We start from the raw sequence: 23996 nt of genomic DNA, 5'->3' as shown, positions 1-23996 counted from the left end.
ATTTTTTTATTTTCTGTGGAGATCTGGGAGTCTCTAGACCGAGAACAACAACGGTCAATATTTAATAGAGGATCAAATGTCCAACACTATGCCATGGGCTTTTCATGGATAATCTCATAGGAGTTTCATTCCAGACCTACGGGGTAATTATTGTTATTATCCCCATGATGAGAAAATCCCAGCAGAGAAGAAGCCTAAGGCTTAAGATGGCAAGAATGGTTCTAGGCTTTGAAGCCAGGTGGCCTAAATGGCCAATGGCTGGTCCTCTTCATAAAGTGCCACAAGAGGGCACAATTGAAACTATGAACCTCAACATCTCGAATTTGGTGAAGATCCTATGGAAATGATAAGTGGAGGAAATTCAAGTAAAGGTCACGGGTTTGAGGAACTATTTTGGGGAGACGGAAATATCAAAGAATAGCACTTAGAGACAAACAAGAAAGAAAATCATCCCCTAACTCTTCATCAATTCAATTTCCTACTCGATCATAACACGTTTACACATGACCTACTATGTATCAAACGTAGGCGCCAGCGATGACCAAATGGACACCATTTTTAGTCACAATCTGCAGAAGGATAGATAAGTAAAAACAGACATGTGCAAGGTGACACGGTAGGTATTCTCCCAACAGGAAGCACAGAGAGCACCGACCCAGCTTAGAAAGTGATAGGTAAGTGGAAGCTGACAGTCTGAGTAGGGGCTAGCCCTGGGAAGAGAGCTTTAGGCAAATGGATCAGCACATAAGGAAAGGCCATGTATCACACACACACGCGCGCACACACACACACACACACACACACACACACAGGACAACAGCAGCATTTGAAAGACAAAAAGAGTTCGGTAGGCAGAAGGTGGCAAAAGAAAAAAATGAGACTACTGAAATAAAGACCCAGACGGGTGTGACTTGCTGGCCAAGGTACTGAATGTAAATTCTGTTCTGAGGTGGTAGGGTCTCAGTGGGCTTTGAAGGGTTTTAATCTAGGAAGTGACATAGTCAAATCCATTTGTAGAAAGGTCAGTGCCTCCACCTGTAGCCTGCTGCCTACAGTGTTGTGTAACTGAACAAGCACTGGGCTGGGAGACCAAGGAGCCCAGCTTTCATCCTAGGTCTTACCCTAGGACTCTCATTTTATCACCCCGTATGGACCCATTGGTCTTTCCATGGCTTACTTTCTTTCACTAAGAAAATGAAGTATTCGAATCCGTTAATTCAAATTATCTACTGGCTTAATACTGCTAACAGTCTGTGAAGTGCCCTATGGATTATTTTTAACTATAGAAGAAGATATCTTCTAAAGACATTAGTTATGCAAGTTTAAAGGGAGTATTTGTATACTGAGTTCCACATAAAAGAAACTTGCTAGATCTTTCCATTGAATGAAGGGTAAGAATGGAGGATATCTTAGGAAGTGTTTTAAAATAAGAACATTCAAAACATTATCTATGTCCTCACTTCATAAATTTCCAGGCCATACTTTTCTTACCTCAGGGAAAGCTTATAAAACTTCAATCAACCACCACGTATATTATTTGGTTAACATAATTAGGCTATTAATGTGGTGTTTGAACATCTCCTCTCCCCTAAAGGCTGTGGCAGCAGCACTGCAAGCTCTTCTATTCTCTCCCCTTCAGCCAGGCATGGGCACCAGCACTATGATCATTTATCCCATCTCTCCTGTGGTCAAACAGCTATTCACAGTCAACTCCCTCCCTCACAACATCTTCATCAATCTCAAAACACGCAGAGGAAATCTAGGAGATGATGTTCTTCAAAAAGCAAAGAATGGAAGTGCACACTTTAAGTCTTCAACAAACCTCAGGAAACTTGTAATTGAATGGTCTTGTTAAAATCAAAATCTATCCAAAAACACACCCTAAAATCAACCTTACTGGCATTGAGGTAAATATGTTTTCTTGAATTAACAATTGTCTCTTTGCAACATATGAAAAATACTATTAATGACAAGAAGGAAAGTCATATAAGTTGTAAGAAGAAAATTCAATGTGCCTTAGGTGATGGTCATTTGTAGAATATTTCAGTCACACTCACAATGAAAGCCATCAATATTTAAAGCTTAAAACCCATGCACAGAGTTTAGAGAGGCTCCTTATTCTACATAGTTCATCCCTGCTGCCGCACGTCTGCCACTTTGCTCTCACAACCCCCATCTTGTGGGACCAAAGCCTTCATTCTGCTCCTAATTTCCATCTCCTGAGGGGCTAGAATCCTATTATGAAAACTAGGTAACCCCAACCACAAGTAAGTGCCAGGGATACAGAATTCCCCTTATTAAAATCCACTATCAAGATGTCAAAAGTACAGAGTATATACCATTTCCCTGTATGTTTTTAGTCTCATTTATATGTACATGGAGCCAATCTTATTTTATAGATGCTTATGCAGTTTGAATATGCAGGCACAAAAGGGAATAATGAATGAATTCCTTATCAAAAATATTATTGGTCTATTTATGAAGCACTGTACCATGATTAGTGAATACATCATTATTGAAAGTAGAAATCTCTTTTTGAAAATGCACTCCATAAAGAATGAACAGAGTTTAAAAATGCTCCAGGGAAAAATAAAATTAAAAGGAATTTAATATTTTCCCAGTCAATATTTCTCTTGAGATTAATATGAAGTTAGCAAAGATCTATGCAGCCCTTAAAAAAAAACTGTTGCATTTACAATTGAAACAAGATTGAATTGAAAATAAGTTTATGAAGAAGTTTATACTTCAGAATCACTATTTGGTGTCTTGCTTGTTTAAAGAAAAAAGTCTTGATGCAAAGGAAAAGATGATATGCTTTGTTTCATGCCTGAGAATCAGTGTGCTTATTTCATATGTATGTAAATTTTTTTCATTACATGATTCTTTGCTTATGAGTACATAATCACAGCCATATTTGTTGGATGAAGAAAACATATGAAAAGCTATATGAGCTATTTCTATGCAATATTACATTTCAAGTTAGTGAAGGCAATACAGTACTTTATGCTATTAGCACTATATGGTGACTTTGGATTCAATATTACCTGATACACAGATGATGTTAACCGATATTTGGATGATGTTGACACTGACAGTCTAACACATACAAAAAGCCCAACTATAATTTTGATTCAATATGCATTTGGGGTTAAAAATATTACACACACATACATACACACAAGTTTATTTCTAGACAAAAAAGAAAATGGTAATATTGATACATTGTCTAATACAATCCACTCAAAGCAAACCTAGTAATCTCACTATCTGATTTAGACTGGAACATGGTACACCAGGTGTTTCTTTCAATTTCATAATAGCTGGGATACTTTTTACATTGATTCTAAATGTCTTTTTAAAACACACACACACACACACACACACACACACCCCCAAAAAACAATTTTAAAAAATCTCAGGGTAAAAAAGTTAAGAAAGATAAGATTCCAAATTTAAAGAATAATACAGCTTATTAATTTTGAAAATAACAGCAACTAAATTAAAAGGAAACAGGACAATGAAGTGTTGTAGAAACTCTAAGTCATCTTAAAATTTTCCAGAAAACACATTAGAATCAATGTTGATTAAAACATCATTATTAAATGTTAAAAGGTAACATTTTTACATTTTTTATTGATATCAGTTAAAAAACAAAATTCTACTCAATTCTTAACCTAAAGTGTTCTTGCTGTAATTTCATTGCCATTCTCTTGTTGTTCTTCCCACGAAAATAAATGTCTGGGTCAGAGGTGAAATGACATGTGTTCCAGTGTTTTCTGTCATTCAGTAATTATGCATTACCATTATGTCCGAAGATTGCCCTCTAGTTACTTTCTTCCAGAGTTGCTCAAAATGGGCCTTGTGACTCTACCATAAGAGTTTCAAGGGATGATGTCAGAGGCTGATACTCCTTGGAGGCAGCAGGGTGAGGTTAGTCACGCCTCACTTTTTTCCCCATGTCTTGGTCCTATGGACATTCTGTTCATTTCCAGTATCAGCCAGCTCATCAGACAGGCCTTTCTTTTCCTTTCTCCATTCGACTATTTAGGTTTCGTATTTATTTCGAGATTTTTTTTTCCCATGAGAATGAATTGCTCAAGCAGACCCTATGTACATCAATGAGCCAACAGATCATTTTCTTTGCAACTACAGTACCAGTAAGATTAGCATTCAGTATGGTTTTAAGTCAGTGATCTACTCTGCTATGGTTTGACATAACTCCTGCCCTTTTCTACAGGTACACACACACTCATTTCTGTAAAGATCAGTGCATAGACATATTTGAAGCCAATGTTTAGCTCTGTGCCAAATTAATCATATAGATTATTTTAAAAATCTTTATGATAACACTAGGAGAAGGGTATCAATAAACACATATTTGTATGGAGATAAGGGAACAATCATATTCATTAGGTTTTCTTTTTTCTTTCTTTTTTTTTTTTTTTGTGATGGAGTCTTGCCCTGTCACCCAGGCTGGAGTGCAATGGCACAATCTCAACTCACTGCAACCTCTGCCTCCCGGGTTCAAGTGATTCCCCTGTCTCAGCCTCCCAAGTAGCTGAGATTACAGGTGGCTGCCACCATGCCTGGCTAATTTTTTGTGTTTTTAGTAGAGACGAGGTTTCACAATGTGCCCAGACTGGTCTCAAACTCCTGACCTCAGGTGATCCGTCCGCCTCGGACTCCCAAAGTGCTGGGATTACAGGCATGAGCCACCACACCTGGCTCATTAGGTTTTCTTAATGGAAAGAAATGAAATTCTTTCAACCCTGTTAGAACATATAGCAGGATTAGAGGTAACTCATAAGACATTGCCAAATAAAATACATGTACTTCCTGTCATTAAGTGTTTGCCTTACAGCTGAAAAACACCTAAAAAAACTTTCCTAGCTTCATCAAGGAGATATACATTCAAAGTATAACCATTATTCCATTATTAACTGACACACACTATTCTTTGTCTAAAGATTTACCATGGAAATCTATTCTGCAGTTAAACTTGATTCAGTTATTTAATTTGTTTGTGGCATGGTAGTACTTCTGTGGCACTGTAATAACTTTATGCTGTAAACTAGACCCTTTAACACTTGGTCAGCAGTTCTTTTCTAAGCATCATCACCATGGCCACTAACATTATCATTAGCCTTTAGTATCTACTATTATCTAAGACTCTGTGTTTTCTACCAAAAACACAAAGTTCCAGAAAACAATGTTCCTGGATAAAGACTCAGGGTTTGTTTTCTATGCGCCAAATGAGTGGAAACTTACTTAAGGAAAAGAGAAAAGGCATCCGACTTTCATTTAGCACCTTGAGTCAAGCTCTATGCTAAATTATTCATATACATTATTTAAAAATCTTTACAATAACTCTAGGAGATGGGTATCAATAAACACATATTACAGTTGAAGAAGTCGACGTAAGAGATTTCAATTTAGTAATCCAAGATCACATTGCAAGCAGAAGGTAAAGGCTGGAACATGAATCTAAAACAAATGGACTCCAAAGACTGCATTTTCCAATTCTGTGTAGCCTTGCCAATTAATATTAAATTGCCACCAACTCTCCTATTTTATGAGAATAAAAATGTGAATCTCATTTTCTTGAACCTCTTCTTCAAGACATTTTCTATATCTTTAATTATCGTTTGTGGCTGTCCTATAAATCCTACACAAGTTTTATATATTTATCTAAATCTGACTAATTCACAACTGAAGACAATTATGGCAACGAACTAAGAAAGGCAAATAATACCTTTGAAATTATAGAACTTTACAGAAGAAAAGATTTTTACCAATTCTTTACTTCAACCCCCTTATTTTATAAATAAGAAAACTGTACCCAAAGATTTCATATAACTTATTTCCAAGAAATTTGCTATTAAAGGCTCTTTTGTCTTCTAATTCTGGATACATGGCATGAAATTTGTTCATTTAATTCAGTCACTTAATCGTCAAATTAATATCTATTTCAGATTTTCCACATAGAAACACATTGTCGTGAGCATCAGAAAAAATGAGGTACCATAAGAAGATACGGTATTTGTAGACTTAGTGGGAGAATAGGAGCTAAAAATTGAAGTGCATGCTGTGTTCTCCTGGTATACTCTGAAAAACTGATGGAAAAAGCTCTCAAATAGCTGGGCGCGGTAGCTCGCGCCTGTCATCCTAGCACTTTGGGAGGCCAAGGCAGGTGGATCACCTGAGGTCAGGAGTTCAAGACCAGCCTGGCCAACATGGTGAAACCCTGTCTCTACTAAAAAAATACAAAAATTAGCTGAGCATGGTGGAGGGCCCCTGTAATCCCAGCTACTCTGGAGGCTGAGGCAGGAGAATCTCTGGAACCGGGGAGGCAGAGGTTGCAGTGAGCCGGGATCGCCCCAAAGCACTCCAGCCTGGGTGACAAGAGCGAAACTCCTCAAAAAAAAAAGTTCTAAAACATCTGTTCTCCACCTATCACTTTGCATTCCATTCGCCTCACATCAGCATCTTTGCTTCTCATTAAATATTCTAAGCTCATTCCATCCTCAGGGCCTTTGTACTGTCTGTCCCCTGAGTGTAGAATTATTTTCCCCTAGGTAACCACATGATGAGTATTCTTATTTCCTTCAGCTATCTGCTCAAACGTAACTGTGCCCCACAGGGCTTTTGTTATCACCTTATGTAAAATAACATCTTTTGTAACAATTGTTTGTTTCCTGTTTCTACCCCAGAATGTCACCTCCATGAGGGTAGAGCCTTGGGCTGTCTCAGGACTTAGCACATTGCCTAACACATAGCAGGAGGTTAATAAATGTTTGCTGAGTATGTCAATGAATAAAACAGGTGACATATTTGAAGATCAAATTTAAGATGGTTCCAAGAAAATTTTAGTAATAGTGATGAAAACATTGCCTTAATTAGCCCTTTCTGTGTTATAATGTAACATCTGCTAAAGGACCTTGTGTAATGTGTTATGCAAATTACAGGGAAAATGCTGATGTGGTGCAGGGTTTCCACACATTCACAACATCCCACTGAAAATTATTTTGAATATGATACCATAGATAATCACTCTGGCACCAAGAAATAATTTAGGACATCAATTCTGATTTTTCAGGTTAAATGATAACAAGGTTGCATATGCCCACGTGCTAAAAGAAGTAGACATTATATGTATTAGTCTCTTGGGACTGATTATCTTAATAGGATTCATTATTAATATATCAAATTATTTATTAAAGCCATCTAATTCACCAATGTTTTCCTATTTTCTTCCTCTACAAATTATTAAAATTATTTATCACATCCTGTTAAATAGGACATTAGTCTATTACACAAGCATCATAGGCTTCCAAGGACTAAGTCTCAGTTCTCATAGTAAGTCCACAATATTTACTAATGAAATAAGTAGAACATTTTTCAATTCATTTCCATCAAGGCCTTGGATATTTTATCTGTAATCCACCTTACCCTTTATAGTCACTGTTTAGTGTTGTTTACATTTACTGAAGAGAAAAATAAAGAAGGAAGGAAAGAAAAAAAAAGAGGAGAGGAGAGGAGGCAAGCAGGGAGGGAATGAAGGAGAGAAGGTAAGAAGGGAGGGAGGGAGAGAAGAAAAGAAAGACAAAGTAGGTAAGAAAAGCCCAGGCCCAGCAATTCCACGTGGCCAGGACTTCTACGGTGAAGCAGAACCATTCCAGTGCTTCAGAGAAGGTACCACTAGTCACTGCTCATTGCTCACCTGGCCCTGCCCACAGGTGGCCAGCTTTTCCTCATGACAGGAATCACCCAGAGCCCTTGTTCAAGTGTGATTCCCACACCTTCCTATGAAGATTCCAGTTCAATAGACTCGAGATAAGGGGGTCCTGCAAACTGTCCTTAACAGGACGAGATCAATGATTATCAAACTCAAGCCTGCATTGGAGTGACTGGGAGGGCTGGTTAAAACACAGAGTGCCCCATCCCAGAGTTTCTGATTCTGCACGTCTGGGGTAGAGCCCAAGAATTTGCACTTCTAACAAGCTCCCATGTGGCACCGATGTCCCTGGTCAGGAAAATCATACCTCGAGAACCATTTTACTAGATCATTCCTATAACCAGGTGAGTTTGGAGGAAATCACCACTGTAACAAATTTCTCTAAAGCTGTCATTGGAATGACATACGATGTTTTTCTCTAACCCTGTAATTACCCTGATTTAGATGTCACCAATAATTTTCTGTGAGTCAGAAATCAGTTTCGAACACATCTCTGTGACCTCAATATAGAGAGAAACAAGGGAGTCCAACGTGCAGCTCTTTCTTTATCAAGGTAAAAACGCTACTTTAAACCATGTAGATGCTGCCAAAAATGCCTAGATTGTATACTACAAAGAGTTAATACAACAACCAATCAGGATAGAGAAGTCTATTAAAAGAACACAGACAGTTTTCAATGTCTGTATTCCTGGGTCAGACTCAGGTCTCTGGTATGTCACCACGTAGCACCTACTGGAATGAGCAAGAGCTAATTTTTTAAAGGCTGATTTAGACACGCCTATTATTTAGAGATCCAAATTGGGCCACTGGGGCTTTAGGAATGGTGCTTCGCAGCTCAATGCAGCCACTATAAACTCAAGCCGGTTGTATCACTCCTTTCCATGAGGAATTTAAGGGGTGTGACTGCATCCTTTCCAACCCTGCATTCCACATGTGACAAAACCGATCCAGCTGTTTGTCTGAAAGAAATTCCTCGCTGTCCTTAAATATTAAAAAGCAAGTGGATATCCATCCTCAGGGCAAGTCTCCAGCTGGAACCTGGTACGGGCAGTTGCGAAACAAAGACAGTGCCCTGGAGAGCATCTGCTTTTGAATTCTTACCTCGCCATAGGGGGGTTAGCCCCATCTTGCTTTTTGAAATGGCAGATTCTGGATGGAGGGTGATGGCTTGGCCCAAAGCTCTTGAGAAGTGTTCATCCACTACTGACCCAATGTCTCCCTGGAAATAAGTGAAAAGGACACAGCGAGAGTTAAGGTACTCCATCTCGGCAGGCTGGTCTTTCTCCTCCTCCTCCTCCTCCTCCTCCTCCTCCTCCTCTTGTTTGCTGGGAAGGGTGACTTCCAGAGAGTCCTGCATCTTGCTGAATACCGCTAACTTCTTCTGGGATGGAATAAACAAAACACAGTATCAAAGACAGTTTGTAAAAAGGCAGTCACTAGTTAAGTTTTCACTTAAAAAAAAAAACAATCTAAATATTAACATATGTTTGCAAACTGATTCTACTTCATCTGCTTTATTCCATCTTTTTCCTCCCCAAACCACTTGCCTCTTTCCCACACTAAAAATAATAATAATAATAATAAAAAGTCTGTGATTCTACATTTGGCAAACAAACATAAAAGCCCATTATCAAATAGCATCTTTTCAAAATAGGATTTTGTTTTTGTTTTTGCTTTTTGTTTTTTCATCTAGCTAGGCCAACAGGAGAATGACATTTTAGAAAAAGTTTTTCTTCCCAGTTTTGGTTTACTTTTAAAAATGTAATGTACAGCAGTGTTACGGTTTAGGATAGAGAGGAATGACTGTCTGCGGGTGGGGTGGAGAAGAAAAGAACTTTTCATAAATAAAATAAACTAAAATAAAAACAGGAATGTAGCATCTTATAAAAGGATTTGGCAGATGTGCTGAGCTCATTTCTCAAAAATCAAACTAAAATGGCAAAATAAGTCTGTGTGAAGATGCATTTTACATGGAACATATTTTTCAGATGTTCCACTTACCATCATTATCATGAGGGGAAAAAGTTTTATTATGGCTTGCTGAAAATATTATAAAATACTAGTAGCGGGTTAATATTTCAAATAAAAATGAGAAAGATTTGTTAATTTAAGATGTTTAAAATATATGATAACTCTCATAATAATATACATTATGTCAGACATGCTTCTAAAACTTTCTATTTATCACCTCATTTAATCTTTATAATTCTATAACACGGCTATTAATACTATCAATATTGTAACAATTAAAAAGCTAAAGCACAGAAAACTTAAGTTACTTGCCAAAAGTCACAAACCATGTAAGCTGCAGAGTCAGAATGCATAAGAAAATCATACAGGCATAGACACGTGTGTGCACACATATATGCTGGGGAATGGCAGGGAGGGATATCTAGAGTATAGATATGCATGTGCATACATGTGCTGGGGAATGGCAGGGAGGGATATCTAGAGTATAGATATGCATGTGCATACATGTGGTGGGGAAAGGCAGGGAGGGACATCAAGAGTAAAACAATTACAAAAATGTATTTTGTATTGTTTTTCTGTGTAACACATTTATAGTTAATAGACATTTTATTATTCCTGCTTTTCAATATTTCCAAACATTTTTCACTGAGCACATATTACATTTATTATCAACTTCAATGCGAATTACATATAAGAAGATAATGCTAAAGATTGTGAAATGTATTATTCTAGTGACCAAACGAGCTTTCTCTGTCATCCTTATGTCTGCAAAACCTGATCCTTGATCATACCATTTTTTTTTACTTTGAAAAAAATGCATGCTGGAAAATGAATGTGAATAGAAAAAGATAAATCACTCCAGAATACCCAGTAATTTTTCATATGTTAGCAAAATACATACCCCAGACTCTATGTTTTTAATGTAATTACTAGCTTCAATATCTATAGCTCCAAATTATAAATGCATCCTTCAACAATTTGGCCTCTTTCCCCTAGCAGTGAATATGTTGCTCTTGTATAAGGTGAGTACTGAAATATTCAGAAATACTATGAGCTTCTAGTTATCATTTCAGGATGGTTATTTATAAATATATATTTTGCTTTTATTTAACATTTTTGTCAGTATGGTTATGATTTGTTGATGAATAGATAATTCATTCTTTGTAAGTGAATGTGCCTTGCTGATGAATAGGTAATTGCAATGACCGAGTGCTTTTATTTCTCATAATCTACTTCTGCACAGATTTGAATATTTTTATCTTTAACTTCAATAGTAAAAACACCATAGAAACATATGGTATGTGTAAAATTAGGGAATCGAGCTAAATAACCTCTAAAGCTACTCCTAGTTTTAAATTCCATTCCAAAATTACATGAATATTATAATTTATTAGTCAAATCACAGTGCTGCTTCTTTGGGTGCATGTATATTTACCTAAAACATGTACTGTTTTAACCGTATGCACACACTCTCTGTTGAATATTCTGACACATTAGAAAAGCAGCTCTGTATTTACATGAAAACAAAAACCCTAAAACCTATCTACATGGTGGCATCATTGTCCACAAGTGTTCATTATTATTCGTGAAACTAATTTCTTTTTTCTGTTATTGTCCAGCTCAGCATCAGTTTGTGAGAGTGGGGCTCTGCATATAAATGCTTTATTTGTTTAATTGTAACATTCATTCTTTAAATAGTAGAGCCTGGCTATGTTAACAATCCAAATAAAGTCAACATTTTATTTTATCCTTAACTGACAGCAATTAATTCTTAGATGAAATAAAAGTGAAGTTTTATATATATATATTTATATATATATGTATATAAAGGATTTGAAAGCCATGAATCCTGATACAAATGTCAAATAGTATTCTGATCAATAGTAGCAATCAATTAAACTATTGTATTTAAGCTATAGAATTTCAATCTATTTAAGATTTCAGTTTTCTAAATGCTTCATAATATTGTGTTACCTTTCCTACCAATTTTTGAATGGTTGGATAGAAATAAACTAACCTAAAAATTATATTTTTCAATATGCAATGGGAAATAGTAAGCGAAAGCTGCCCCTGCATTAAAACGCTCATCATCAGTTTATTTTAGAAAAAGAATTATCTCAATGTATGCATTCTTTATATTTTTATTTCATATATGTACTATATCTATATTTACATAAATACATATACTGAAATAATTCCTTTTTGATATGGCAAACATATATGGTTCTTTAAAATATCTATACTGATTCCTCTAATTAAATAAATATTCTTGGAATGATTATAAAATATACTTTCTGTTTTCTTTTTCTCTCTCTGGTTCTTTAAGCCAGTTCTTTTACTAATTAAATAAATTTGCTAGAAAACTATCAAACAAATAAAATGAAAAAAGCTTATATCTACCAACAGGCAGGACACAAGAATGTCTACCATTGCCACTTGCACTTTTTTTTTAAATAATGCTAGATTGGGCCGGGCGCAGTGGCTCACGCCTGTAATCCCAGCACTTTAGGAGGCCGAGGCGGGTGGATCACGAGGTCAGGAGATCGAGACCATCCTGGCTAACACGGTGAAACCCCGTCTCTACTAAAAAATACAAAAAATTAGCCGGGCGTGGTGGCAGCGCTTGTAGTCCCAGCTACTCGGGAGGCTGAGGCAGGAGAATGGCACGCATTCGGGAGGCGGAGCTTGCAGTGTGCGGAGATCGCGCCACTCCGTCTCAAAAAAAAAAAAAAAAAAGATAAAGTTCGGTTAGTTTTCGCAGATTATAATGAACCAATTTAAACATTTACGTTTACCACACATATACACAAACACACAGACATAGCCTCACAATCAACAGTACTGGTTAAAATAAGAATTTCAAAGTATCAAATGACCTGATAACTAACTAATGTGCCAAGGTTGAATTTGCATACTTTTGTTTTAACATTAAATGTGATCATGAAGAAAACAGAAATACAACATTTAAACAGCAATTGATTCAAACGGTGCCATTCACACCATCTTAATTTCATTCTCCATTCTCCATAGACTCTCCTGCCTCAACTACTTTCTAATGTCTGTGTTTTGATGACTGTAAATCAATTTATTTTTTTGTTTTGTTTTGTTTGGGTTTTTTTTTTTTTTTCTTTTTTGAGACTGACTTTTGCTCTTGTTGCCCAGGCTGGAGTGCAATAGTGCATTCTTGGCTCAATGCAACCTCCGCCTCCCGGGTTCAAGTGATTCTCCTGCCTCAGCCTCCCTAGTAGCTGGGATTACAGATATCCGCCATGATACCCAGCTAATGTTTTGTATTTTTAGTAGAGACGGGGTTTCACTATGTTGGCCAGGCTGGTCTCAAACTCCTGACCTCAGGTGATTCACCCGCCTCAGTCTCCCAAAGTGCTGGGATTACAGGCGTGAGCCACGGCGTCCAGCTCTGCTTTTTTTTTTTTTTTTTTTTTTTTTTAAACTAAGTATTTTGCTCATGAGCACTTCTGCCACATTCTGTATTCACTTGGTCTTTGCTCCTTCAGTGAAACATTCCTAGTGTTACATTCTTTCTTGGAAATAACATATAAAACTCAAAACATTGAGACTAAGTATCAAATCATCAGAACCCAGATTTCCTGATTCAAGGTCAAAATGTAATCTAATTGGTATTTTTCTCAAAATGCACAATCACTTCCTAAAAATATCCAGATTTCTCAGAAATATGTATGTTTTGCTTAGAAGACCCTGAAGAAATGTTAACAAAAATAAAGTCATCTAAAGGGACTTTAAAGACTGCAAGTTGTTGTTTTTTTTTTTTATGCACATTTATGTCTCTTCACCACAATATAGTTATGACAATTTTTCCCTCGGTAAAATGACTCTGGAGTAAGATGAAACAACAAGTGAGTTAATAGCTATAAAGTGAACACTAACTCACAAAGAAGTTAAAGCATCAATGTGGAGAGTTCGCTTGGGCAGTACAGACTATATCCAACCACCACGCTGCTTGCCATTAGGCACAACAGCAACAAACTTTCCAGCAGGAATGTGCAGGGGAAGGATTTGTCTGACAAGAGAAAGACTTCCATGTCAGGAGCCAAATACCACTAACTCCCCAAGGCTTAAGCCTACAAAATGCCAAATGATTACCGTGCATATGTGGAAACTTTTTTTCCTGGGGAAACAAAAGTATTTTAATGAATCACTGGAGTCTTTGGATATTTAGAAACAGATTCAAAAAGAAAATCTACTGGCTATCTTTTTAAAATACAATGATTTTTTTACATTCAAAAACACGATTGGAGCTATAAGAAGAAATCACTCTCCCAGGGTAAATATTTCAAAATCGTAGAGGCCATAAAAGCAGCACATTGCTCTTTGACCATATGTATTCTTTTCTTTTGAGACAGGTTCTCGCTCTGTCGCCCAGGCTGGAGTGCAACGGCTTGACCACAGCTCTCTGCAGCCTCCACCTCTCAGGCTCAAATGGCTATCCCACTTCAGTTGGGACTAAAGATGCGTGCCACCATGCTGGCCTTATTTTTTATTCTTTTTTTTTTTTTTGTAGTGAGTGACAGGATCTCACAATGTTGCCAGCGTTGGTCTCAAATTCCTAGCCTTAAGTGATCCTCCTGCCTCAGCCTCCCAGAAGTGTTGGGATTACAAACATGAGCCACCGTGCCTGGCCACATATTTCTTAATTTACTTGGATAACATCTTTTGCTTCTTCGCCTATTTGGAGAAGGCTAGGTCAGCTTATGTGAGGTTGGGTCAAGTTAAGGAACATACGTCACAAACCTTTTGTATACTTCGTTTCACATAACTGTCCTCCCCCACACAAATATTTTGTCAGAATAAGTACTCACAAGTAATAAGTTGATATGCAAATTACTGGGTCAGGATGGTCTAATTATAATAGCAAGTGGCAGAGATAGGATTAGAACCTATTTCTGTTTGTTTACAAAGCATGTACTCAGAAAATAGACTAAAGAAAATGTGTCTCTATGGTATTTATTTTAACTGAATAAACAAGCGGAAAACATCAGTCAGCATGGCATCACATACTAACCAGGACAGTCTAAAACTCATGACATTAAAAAAAATAGAAGTTAATCAATGCCATGCTTTTAAAAACATACATAATCCTAGATGAAATTGAACTTCTATATCTAAGAATATATTATCTGCTTGACAAATCAGATACATAAAACAATTGTCTACAATTTTTCTGAAAATCCCATTTTGGAAATTTGACAAGAGTCAGTCTGTGAGACAAAATCACACCTCACGATTCTGTGTTTATTTGTTTGTCTGTTTTTCTTAACAGTAGGGAGGAGTAAACCAAAAAACCACATAACTTAACATGATGAGTTACTTTCGAGTGCATTTGCCTCTAAACGATTCTTGTCATTATCAAAAAATCAAACCTAACCCCTCCAAGGAAGAAAAATTTCCAGTTTTAATGATGTTCAAAAAAATGTGCCACAGGCTTTGAGGCGATTTCAAAATTTACATTCCCAAAATGTTTTAAGCAATGATCATATCATGAGGGTATGCGTTCTCTCTCAAACCAACTACTTTGAAGGAGAAAACAGTTTCCAACATATAAATTTCTAGTGAGTTAGTATAATTCTATTACTAGACTTAGGGTATAATTACATTTTTAAGGTTATTTATCCATTATTCATTAACTTATCTAATTGTCAATTAATACCTACTTTGGGTCAGAAATTATGCAAAGACTCGGAGTCACAAAGATGAAAGTCATAGCCTGTTCCTAAACTCAAACTTCTCATAGTTAGTTGCAAGACTATGGTAAGGGCAATCATAAATAAAGAGAGCCTCATGATTTATTTATATGGCTGATTGCATTATATTCTCTAAGTGGCTAATATTCCAAAATTTAAAAGTAAGAAAATTCAAAAGATAACACTAGGTTAATTACTAACTGTTTTCTTGTTTACAAAGCAGCACCGATGGGAAGGAAATTCAATAGAAAGAGAACTGAAATGGGAAAGAAGATTTGACCAAAACGATTTCCATGAGTCTGAGCGAGCCACTGAAGCTTCTGGCCCTTAGCTTCCTCTTTTGAAAACAAGAAACTTTGATTTGATGGTCTCAGAGGTCTCTCATCCAACTCTATATCTTAATAAGCAACATGCTGGAGCTCTAGACAAATTCACACTTAATTTTGTTTCTCAGATTGGCTGCCTCTTCTGATATTTAGCCAAAAAAAAATAAAACCCTACAGATCATTGAAGAATAATTTATTTTCAGACATGGGTCATCTAGCCCAATTCCTAGGAATTAGTTACAGTGTTTCCTTTATCTGTCTTCATATTAACAAGAAAGGACACACTTTTAGAGTCCCCTTACTTCATCCTCCAATGACAAGTGTTTTGGCATACTGAAATCATACAGTTTTAAGGAGAAATGACACCTGTTGAATTTAGGTCATTTTTCTTTCTTCTTCTACTAAAGAAGGAGACAAGTGAAAAGCGGTTCAGCTACCCCAGTTCAGACCACACTTGTAAATTACTGGAGTAAATCTGCTATCCACTGAACTATCAGTAAATATGGATTTATGAGTTGTTCTAGCAGCAGCTGTTTAGGTCTAATGGTTCAAGGCACTCTTAGGGTCTTCCTAAATGAGTAGTCAGAGCAGAAAACCAGCTGCTTAAAGAGATGTGTTTTGAAAGGTTCAGAGCAGAGCTCAGCTCAAAAGTTTTGCTCTCACTGTCCCTGACAGAGCCTCAAATTCAACTCTTAGAGAGTCTTTGTTTCTTGAATAAAAATGTTTTCTTGGAACTAATACCCTAACGTATTATCTATTACAGGATATATTCATTTTCAGATTTTTAAAAAGTTAGTTGGACACAGAGCCTATGGAAATGAGATCCAAGCTAAGCACTCAGGTCTTACAATGACAGTCACCTAGCTTACAAGTTTGCTTCAAGATCTGTCTTAGGTATCATAAGCTTAAGAGTTTTATTTCCACTGAAAAATCGCTTTGCACAGATAGATATGACAAATATATATGTACTTGTGTGTGTGTATATATATATATATATATACACACACACACATAGCCCAGCCTCTTCTGCGGTAGCCTGAAGAAACAGTGCATGGGAGAACAAGACTTTCCACTCTCAACAGCTCTTTTACCATCTTATAGGTCTCCTTGCCATCTCTGGCTTTGTGAGATGTGAAATTTTACTAAGGGCTGGATAAGGTAGGACTTCGTTGCATTTAGTCAAAATACCCTTTACATAGATTTCCAGAGAGTCACCTTGTCCTGGCATTTGGTTTCTTGGTGAATACATCCTCACTATGCATGATTCTATGGATCTCAGTCTTGCCCTTACCATCATTATTGTAATCTCCATTCTGGTTGACCGCCAGCGATAATAGTTCAGTTATGTTATGTCAACAGCTCAGTTATGTTAACAGTTAATTTTTCCTCCGGTTTTGAATTTTCTGGCTGGGAAGTCATCGGAAGCATGAAGCTCTGAGGCACTTCAAGTCTCTAAGTCTCTACAGTGAAGTTAATTTGTGTAGTGTGAAGTTATAGGGGCTGTTCTTTTTCAAAGAAATCCTGTATGAATTTTTATAAATCCACTTAAGTCTTTACTTACAGTTGCAAGAAAAATAGATCCTCTGCCTCAAATAAGTTGTCTGTGAATGGAAACTACTTGGGTTATAATTGTATTATTTTCTCTTAATGAATCTAAACTTACATTGGAATAGCAATAATAGAAGAGGCACTTAAAATTAACTGCTAATACCACTTCCTGTATTTTATTTTAGATAAATAAATATTCATTTGTTAAGTAGATATACTATTTCATCAACAAGGGGTGCAGCATGCATAGCATAAGTCATTAGCATAATCCAAATGCTTGCTAAAGGCCTTGGAATGCCTAAACTTAAGAAAGTACACTACCAAGGACTTGGAAAGCATCTCGCACTCCAAGGCCAAAGAATATACTGCATATTAATCTTCATTATCAAAACAAATTGATTGGGGATCTAAAGACAAAAATAAGCCTATTGTGCAATAGCAAAACATTAAAAAAGTTAAAAAAGCTTTAGGCAACTTCATGGCATTGTACAAAGATGCTACACTGGAGAAAGGGAGATCTGGTGGTCCTAATTTTGTCACCAGCTTTGAAATCTTTAGCCAGGCATTTCAGTCCTATAAAAATCCATTTTCTCACTTGTGAAAGGAAGAGTTGAAGTTATGTTTTTCCAGGGCTTTTTTCTCTGACAAACGGAATCTCAGAACAATTGTATGACTCAACCAAGGTAGCAGAGTCCAGACAGAGTTTGAAAAAACACCTTACAGAACTTATAACTCAAGTTCTGCCTCCAAGGGCACTTAATTTTTTCAAGTGAAAGCACGCATGCAGATTCATCCAGCTGTTACCCTGGAAGAGGACAGAGTAAATATTTTATATGAAGCCCAAAGTATGATTGTTCAAAATCCCCATGTGCAATTAGAAAACCGGTGACTGTTCTCTGCCTCATCTATAAGCTGCATAATTCTGAAACATTTGACAGCATGTGCTGAGAGACCGAGTCAAGAGTTCTACTGAAGAGATGTTAGAGACTGACATATTAAAGCCAGGAAGAGATGGTGGGCACGGGAAACAGGTCACCCAGCATCCCTCAGCAAATTTGGCTCTATAAACCCCACTGTATGATTTATTCCCAGCCATGCAATCTCTAGTAATTGATGTCAGGGACTATAAAATTTATACTTTGGACATATTTTAGCTTACTTTGAATTTTTAGCCCAATGTATACCTAAGTAACACACTGCAGTGCAGGGTTATATATATATATATACACACACACACACACAGTTCACTAGGTTTTTAAAATGACATTCGCTTATTACCCACCTACAATGTACAATATGTTCAACAAAAACCTAAACTTAAATTTCAAGTGCACATTTGTGCTTATAGGGAAACAGGTGAGAGTACACGTGCCTGGATAATGAAATTCTGTTATTTCCAAAATAATTCTCAACATTATATGATCATTTGTTAAGAGGCAAAATATACCTGTGTTTAAAATCCATCATAATGAATCATTCTGATATAGTAATTAATAAGGACTTCAGAGCTACCCAGTTTGTGGGGAAAATTAGTTGACAGATACACTATTACAACTGAATACAGAAGTAATACAAAACTTTAATCCTGTCTTTTCTAGCATTTCTTTAAATGACCATTAAAATTTGTTGATTACTGTTACTTTTCTTTGCTCCTTTTCCATTTTTTCCTTCTCAAAAAATCAATTTTTCAAATTCAGTAGGAGTTGTAGCCCTTACTTTTGTCTCCCAGGCAAGATTCTCTTAGCGGTCACTTCCCATGTACGGAGAAAGCAATCTTCATGGATAATAATGATAAAACCTTATGGAATGCAAAAACAACCAAAATATGTATTCTCGGATGACTGCATTAGGGCCAAGTCAATATTAGTCCCACTTCACCCACGCATCACATAGTCTAAAAATGCTGTCAGCCTGATAAGAATTTCCTGATTTACTCTCTTTTCCAATAGAAAATGTAGGTCATCAAAACAAACTTCTGACAGTAAAAGAACAGTTACACCGTCAAGTCTTTTTTTTTTTTTTTATTTCACTAGCCAGTTATGGTCAAATAGTTTCTTTACGTAAGAAAAAAAGAAGAACAAGAAGAAGAAAAAGAAGAAGAAAGAAAGAAATCTTGAACAAGCTGTTTTAGTAGAAGCAACATGAAAATTTCCAGGCACATCTCTCGACTACATTCTTATGGTTGACTCAGCCAAACATCTAGTTAATCTAGCTAAGCAATGTCTACAAAAGTCCAAAATATAGAAGTTGAACTAATCAATGTAGATAAATTGTTTTCTTTTTAAGAAGCTCATTGGTCAGAGTTTTTCTAATTTTTATTTTATTTTATTGTTTACTTTTTTAAATTGCTGTCTTCAGTATGTTGATGGTTTTAGCAAAAGAAATGAATTGGGGACAGAGTCTCAGGGCCATTGCAAACATTATATAAAGTATTTGGAGTCATTTCTTATTGAAAACTTTTATGATTGGTAATTTGCCATTTTCTCTGATACCGAATGTTATTTTCTAACTCAAAAAAAAAAAAAAAAGCGTTATAGTATTAACTCCACCACAGATTCATTAATTTCACAACCCTAAAAAAATGAAGCCGTATTTGAAACAGCTTCTACTAGTTTGTTGTTTTATAAAGGAGGAAAGTAGCTTTCTGAATACGTAGAGAAGTTTTAGTTTGCTGCTCATCCACATTCCAAATGATAATTGAAGGCCTCTATAATATCAGAGATGCTTTGAAATGCTGGTGCTGCTGAATATTTTTTTTTTTTTTAACAGGATAGCAGGAAAGTAGGGCTCCTTCCTCTTTTGCCCTAATTGGTCCTAGTGAAGCTGGTACTATTCAGCAGATGAATCTGGGACATGTACCCTTCCAGAGTTAGCTGAATTTCATAGTTCCTAAATTCTAAACAGAAAGTTATTTTTCTTTCTAAAGCATAGCACTGTGATTCTAGCAAAGAGACAGAGGTAGGGGAAATATAGAAAGTCAAAGGTCAGATTAATTAACAGCCCAAACCTGTGAAGGTTTGCAATAAAACATGTGGTTCCTAAAAAAGTAAAAAGAAATAAATCAATATATTCTACGGATGGTAATTTCCTAACCAAATCTAGTTATATATTTTTAAGTTTCTCCAAATCCACCCACCCTAATTCCCATAGTCTGAGGTGGACTCTATTTTGGTACAGCCCTTGCCACATACATTTTTTATTTTAATGTAGCACTAACTAAGCCTTGGCACACTCTCCGTTGTACCCAGAGAGTAATGTCCAAGGGCGCCTCGTGCCAAATTCCCCAGAACTCTACTGTTCCTTCTAAAGTAACGATATCATCTCCTCAGTTCACGACCCCTTATTACGGACATCTTCAGTCACTCTGGGAAGAGTGGAGACCCAGCATCCAGAGATCCAAGGTAACCTTTTGGCCTAGGGACACACTGTCAACAGACTGAACACGCACTATATAACAAGCTCTGTGCTTTGCTGGGATGAAAAAATGAATGAAGAACCTTGGAATCCATCCCTGTCCTCTAAGTCACAGTCACAGAGAGAAACACTCTGTGGAGAAGTTCTAGTAACACCCGATAGACATTATGCTAGACCAATGTTCCCCCATGAGAGTCCCAGATCATTTCGTGAACTCACTCTCCAGATAGCCTCCCCACCTCTGTCAGCGCACTTCTTCTTCCTCCTCAATAAAACCCTGAAACATTCCACCTTTCCGAACAAACAAAATAGTTGGTTTAAAGGAAGTTTACTCACATCGTCCTAAGATAGATGCCCTTGGTGAGCTTCAGAGAACTGAGTCCTAAGAGCTAGGGTGGCTATGAGGAGCAGCCTCTGAGCTCCGGTGACCACAGCTCAATGAAGCCCCCAGCCAGGTCATGCCTCACCCACCCGTACACCCCGCTGCTCTCCCTTCCCGGCTCTCTCGGGATGGCTTTCTGCTCAACGACGCTCCCGCAGGTCCCGGAGCATCCTCCGCGCCACGCGTGCCGGCGGGACGTCGCTGAGCCCCAGACCGATACTCTCGATGCCCTTCGCCCCCGCCCCCGCCCCCGGCAGGCTGCCCGGCCGGTGACTCACCTGCTGGCCAGGTTGGGGCGCCGGCTGGTAGTAGGCTGTGGGGCAGGTTGTCGCTGCCATGGGGTTGGGCAGATACTGGGACGCTCCATACGGCTGGGGGTGATACATCACCTCCGCACAACTCATGGCAGCCGGGGCAGTGGCGGCCCCCGAGCTGCGGCCGCCGCTCTACGCGCTGGCGCGAGGGGCGCGGGCGCCGCCGTCGCAGCTGCAGCCTCTGTCGCTGCTCCAGCTGCTACTGCGGCGAAGGCGGGTCCTCGGCGGCCTCGGGCTCCGCGCGGGGCGCGGGCTCGGGAGGGACAGGCAATCAGCGGGGGCCCGTGCGCGGGCACCTTCATCTTCAGCCCCTCCGGGTGTCCCCTGCCGCGCTTATATAGCGGCTCAGGGACGCAGCCGCCCGCTGCGCTGCTGGGGCATTACCGCGTCCGGCTCCCGCGAGGGCTGCGGCTCCCACGGCAGCGCCAGTCACAGCCACAGCCCAGGCCCGGGTCGGCCAGCCGTGGGGAGCCCGGTTCTGGTTTGCATATACACAATGCACGCCCGGGGCTCGTCCTATCACCAGTGCTCGCGGCTGTGCGAGGACCGGGAGGCGGGGGCAGAGGGAGGGGGAACGCCGGGGAGGAGGGGGAGCACTTCGCCTCCCCACGCTCTGACGCGGAACTTTGCGAAGTTTCTCCAACTTGCTTTGCAGCCGGCGGGTCACCCTGCAGGGGGACCCCGGGGAAGGCTGGCTGCGGATTGGAGCGAAGTTTGCAGCCCTCTCCGCCTCTCAGCACTGGATGGTGGTGGGAGGGGAATGGTATGCAGAGGCTCCGTGCCCTCAATGCTCGGCAGGTTCCCACCCTGTCTCTGTCACCTGACCGCCAGGGCAAGGGCTTCCCAACTCCAAGGAGATTTTACAGGGAACACCAACTCAGAGGCTGCGGCCAAACAAAAGCGAAGTGTACAAAGGGGTAAAACAGAGCAGGCGCAGAATACACGGGGATTAGCTCCTACATTAAAATAATCATAAGTGAAAGTTAACACGACTACAAGTGAGCACATGCCAAGAATGCAACACAGTTTTCCACAAGCAATCTCTGCTTTAAGTTTACATCTTCATGGTATGACATTGCTGTGGGACGTCCACCATTTCTGGCTTTTACAGCCTGGTTTTCATAGAGCAATAAAAGGTAGTTGATTAAGCCCGTTCAGCTAATAAAGGTTTATCTATTTGCAATTGGATCTCATCCTCTCCAAATGGGGGGAGAAATCTGTGAGAATATACTTGCATTCTGGCATAATCAGTAGAAATAATTATACTCACATTATTTTATTTATTTTGAGACAGGATTTCCCTCTGTTGCCCAAGCTAGAGTGCAGAGGCATGAGCACAGCTCACTGCAGCTAACCATCCCCACACTCAAGAGATCCTCCCATCTCAGCCTCTGGAGTAGCTGGGACTACAAGCCTGCAGTACCACGCCCAGCTATTTTTTTTTTTTAATTTTTGTAGAGGGTCTTGCTATGTTACCTAGGGGGGTCTCTAGCTCCTGGGCTCAAGTGATCCTCCTGCCTCGGTCTCCCAAAGTGCTGGGATAACAGGCATGATGCACCGTACTGGGCCTCATTTTATAAATGAGCAAACTCTAGTTCTGAGGTTCAGCAAACACATCTTTCCTTATACGTAGGCATCCTCTTTTATGACTCAAAGCAATCTCTCATTTTCACAGTCTATCTTTTCTCAGAGAAAAAGTCAATTTGAAAGTCAAATGTACTAATGTTTTTATAGATTGAATTATATCTTCCCAAAAATTTATATATTGAAACCTTAACCCACAATAAGGCTGTATTTGAAGACAGGACATAGAAAGAGGTGATAAGGTTAAATGATATGTAAAAGGTTGGGCCCTAATCTAATAGGACTAGGTTCCTTACAAGAAGACAAAACACACCAGATACATCTGTCTGTACCCCAAACAGCACTCCCTCTCTCTCTGCTCTGCCAAAGAGGAAAGATCATCTGAAGTCCTACAAGCTACATCTGAGTTGCCTACAAGCCAAGAAGAAAGGTCTCACTTTGAAACCAACACTGACCACACCTTATTATGCTTCTAGCCTCCAGAACTATGAAAAAATTAACTTTTGTTTTTTTTTTTTTTTTTGAGACGAAGTCTCGCTCTGTTGCCCAGGCTGGAGTGCAATGTCACCATCTCGGCTCACTGCAACCTCCGCCTCCCCGGTTCAAGCGATTCTTCCGCTCCAGTCTCAGTAATAGCTGGGATTTCAGGCACCTGCCATCATGCCTGGCTAATTTTTTGTATTTTTGTAGAGACAGGGTTTCACCATGTTGGCCAGGATGGTCTTGAACTCCTGAACTCAGGAGATCTGCCCGCCTCGGCCTCCCGAAGTGCTGGGATTACAGACATGAACCAGGGTGCCCAGCTTAATTTGTTTTTTTAGGTCACCTAGTTTGTGGTATTTATGACAGGCCTAGCAGACTAATACAGATATATAGTTCTCATATATTGTTAATGTTTACCTAAGTGTCTGTGTGCATGTCTAGCTACACAGATACATACACATGTATAAACACACAAGCATACACACACACACTCACACTATAAAAATTGGATAGGAACTT

At 38.6% G+C, this 23996-nt stretch overlaps 1 protein-coding gene across 2 annotated transcripts in view; it reads right to left on the bottom strand.

Annotated features, from left to right (window-relative positions):
- VGLL3 (vestigial like family member 3) overlaps nt 1-21903 on the bottom strand; it is a 50324-nt gene extending 28421 nt beyond the window's left edge. The window contains exons 1-2 of one of the 2 annotated variants that reach the window (XM_033211596.1): nt 21375-21903; nt 8837-8954 (exon numbers count right to left, since the gene is read on the bottom strand). In XM_033211596.1, the coding sequence (XP_033067487.1) occupies nt 8837-8954; nt 21375-21500 (244 nt within the window). In that variant the 5' untranslated portion in view covers nt 21501-21903. Of the gene's footprint in view, nt 1-8836; nt 9117-21374 lie in introns of both variants that reach the window. The other variant, XM_033211595.1, reaches the window with a different exon arrangement.
- Between the last annotated feature and the right edge of the window lie 2093 nt (nt 21904-23996).

The sequence above is a fragment of the Trachypithecus francoisi genome, unplaced genomic scaffold (assembly GCF_009764315.1).
Source record: "Trachypithecus francoisi isolate TF-2019V2 unplaced genomic scaffold, Tfra_2.0 Lachesis_group0, whole genome shotgun sequence".
Classification (NCBI taxonomy): domain Eukaryota; kingdom Metazoa; phylum Chordata; class Mammalia; order Primates; family Cercopithecidae; genus Trachypithecus; species Trachypithecus francoisi.
Note: the sequence above shows the minus strand (reverse complement) of the source record. Positions and strands in the feature narration are given on the sequence as shown.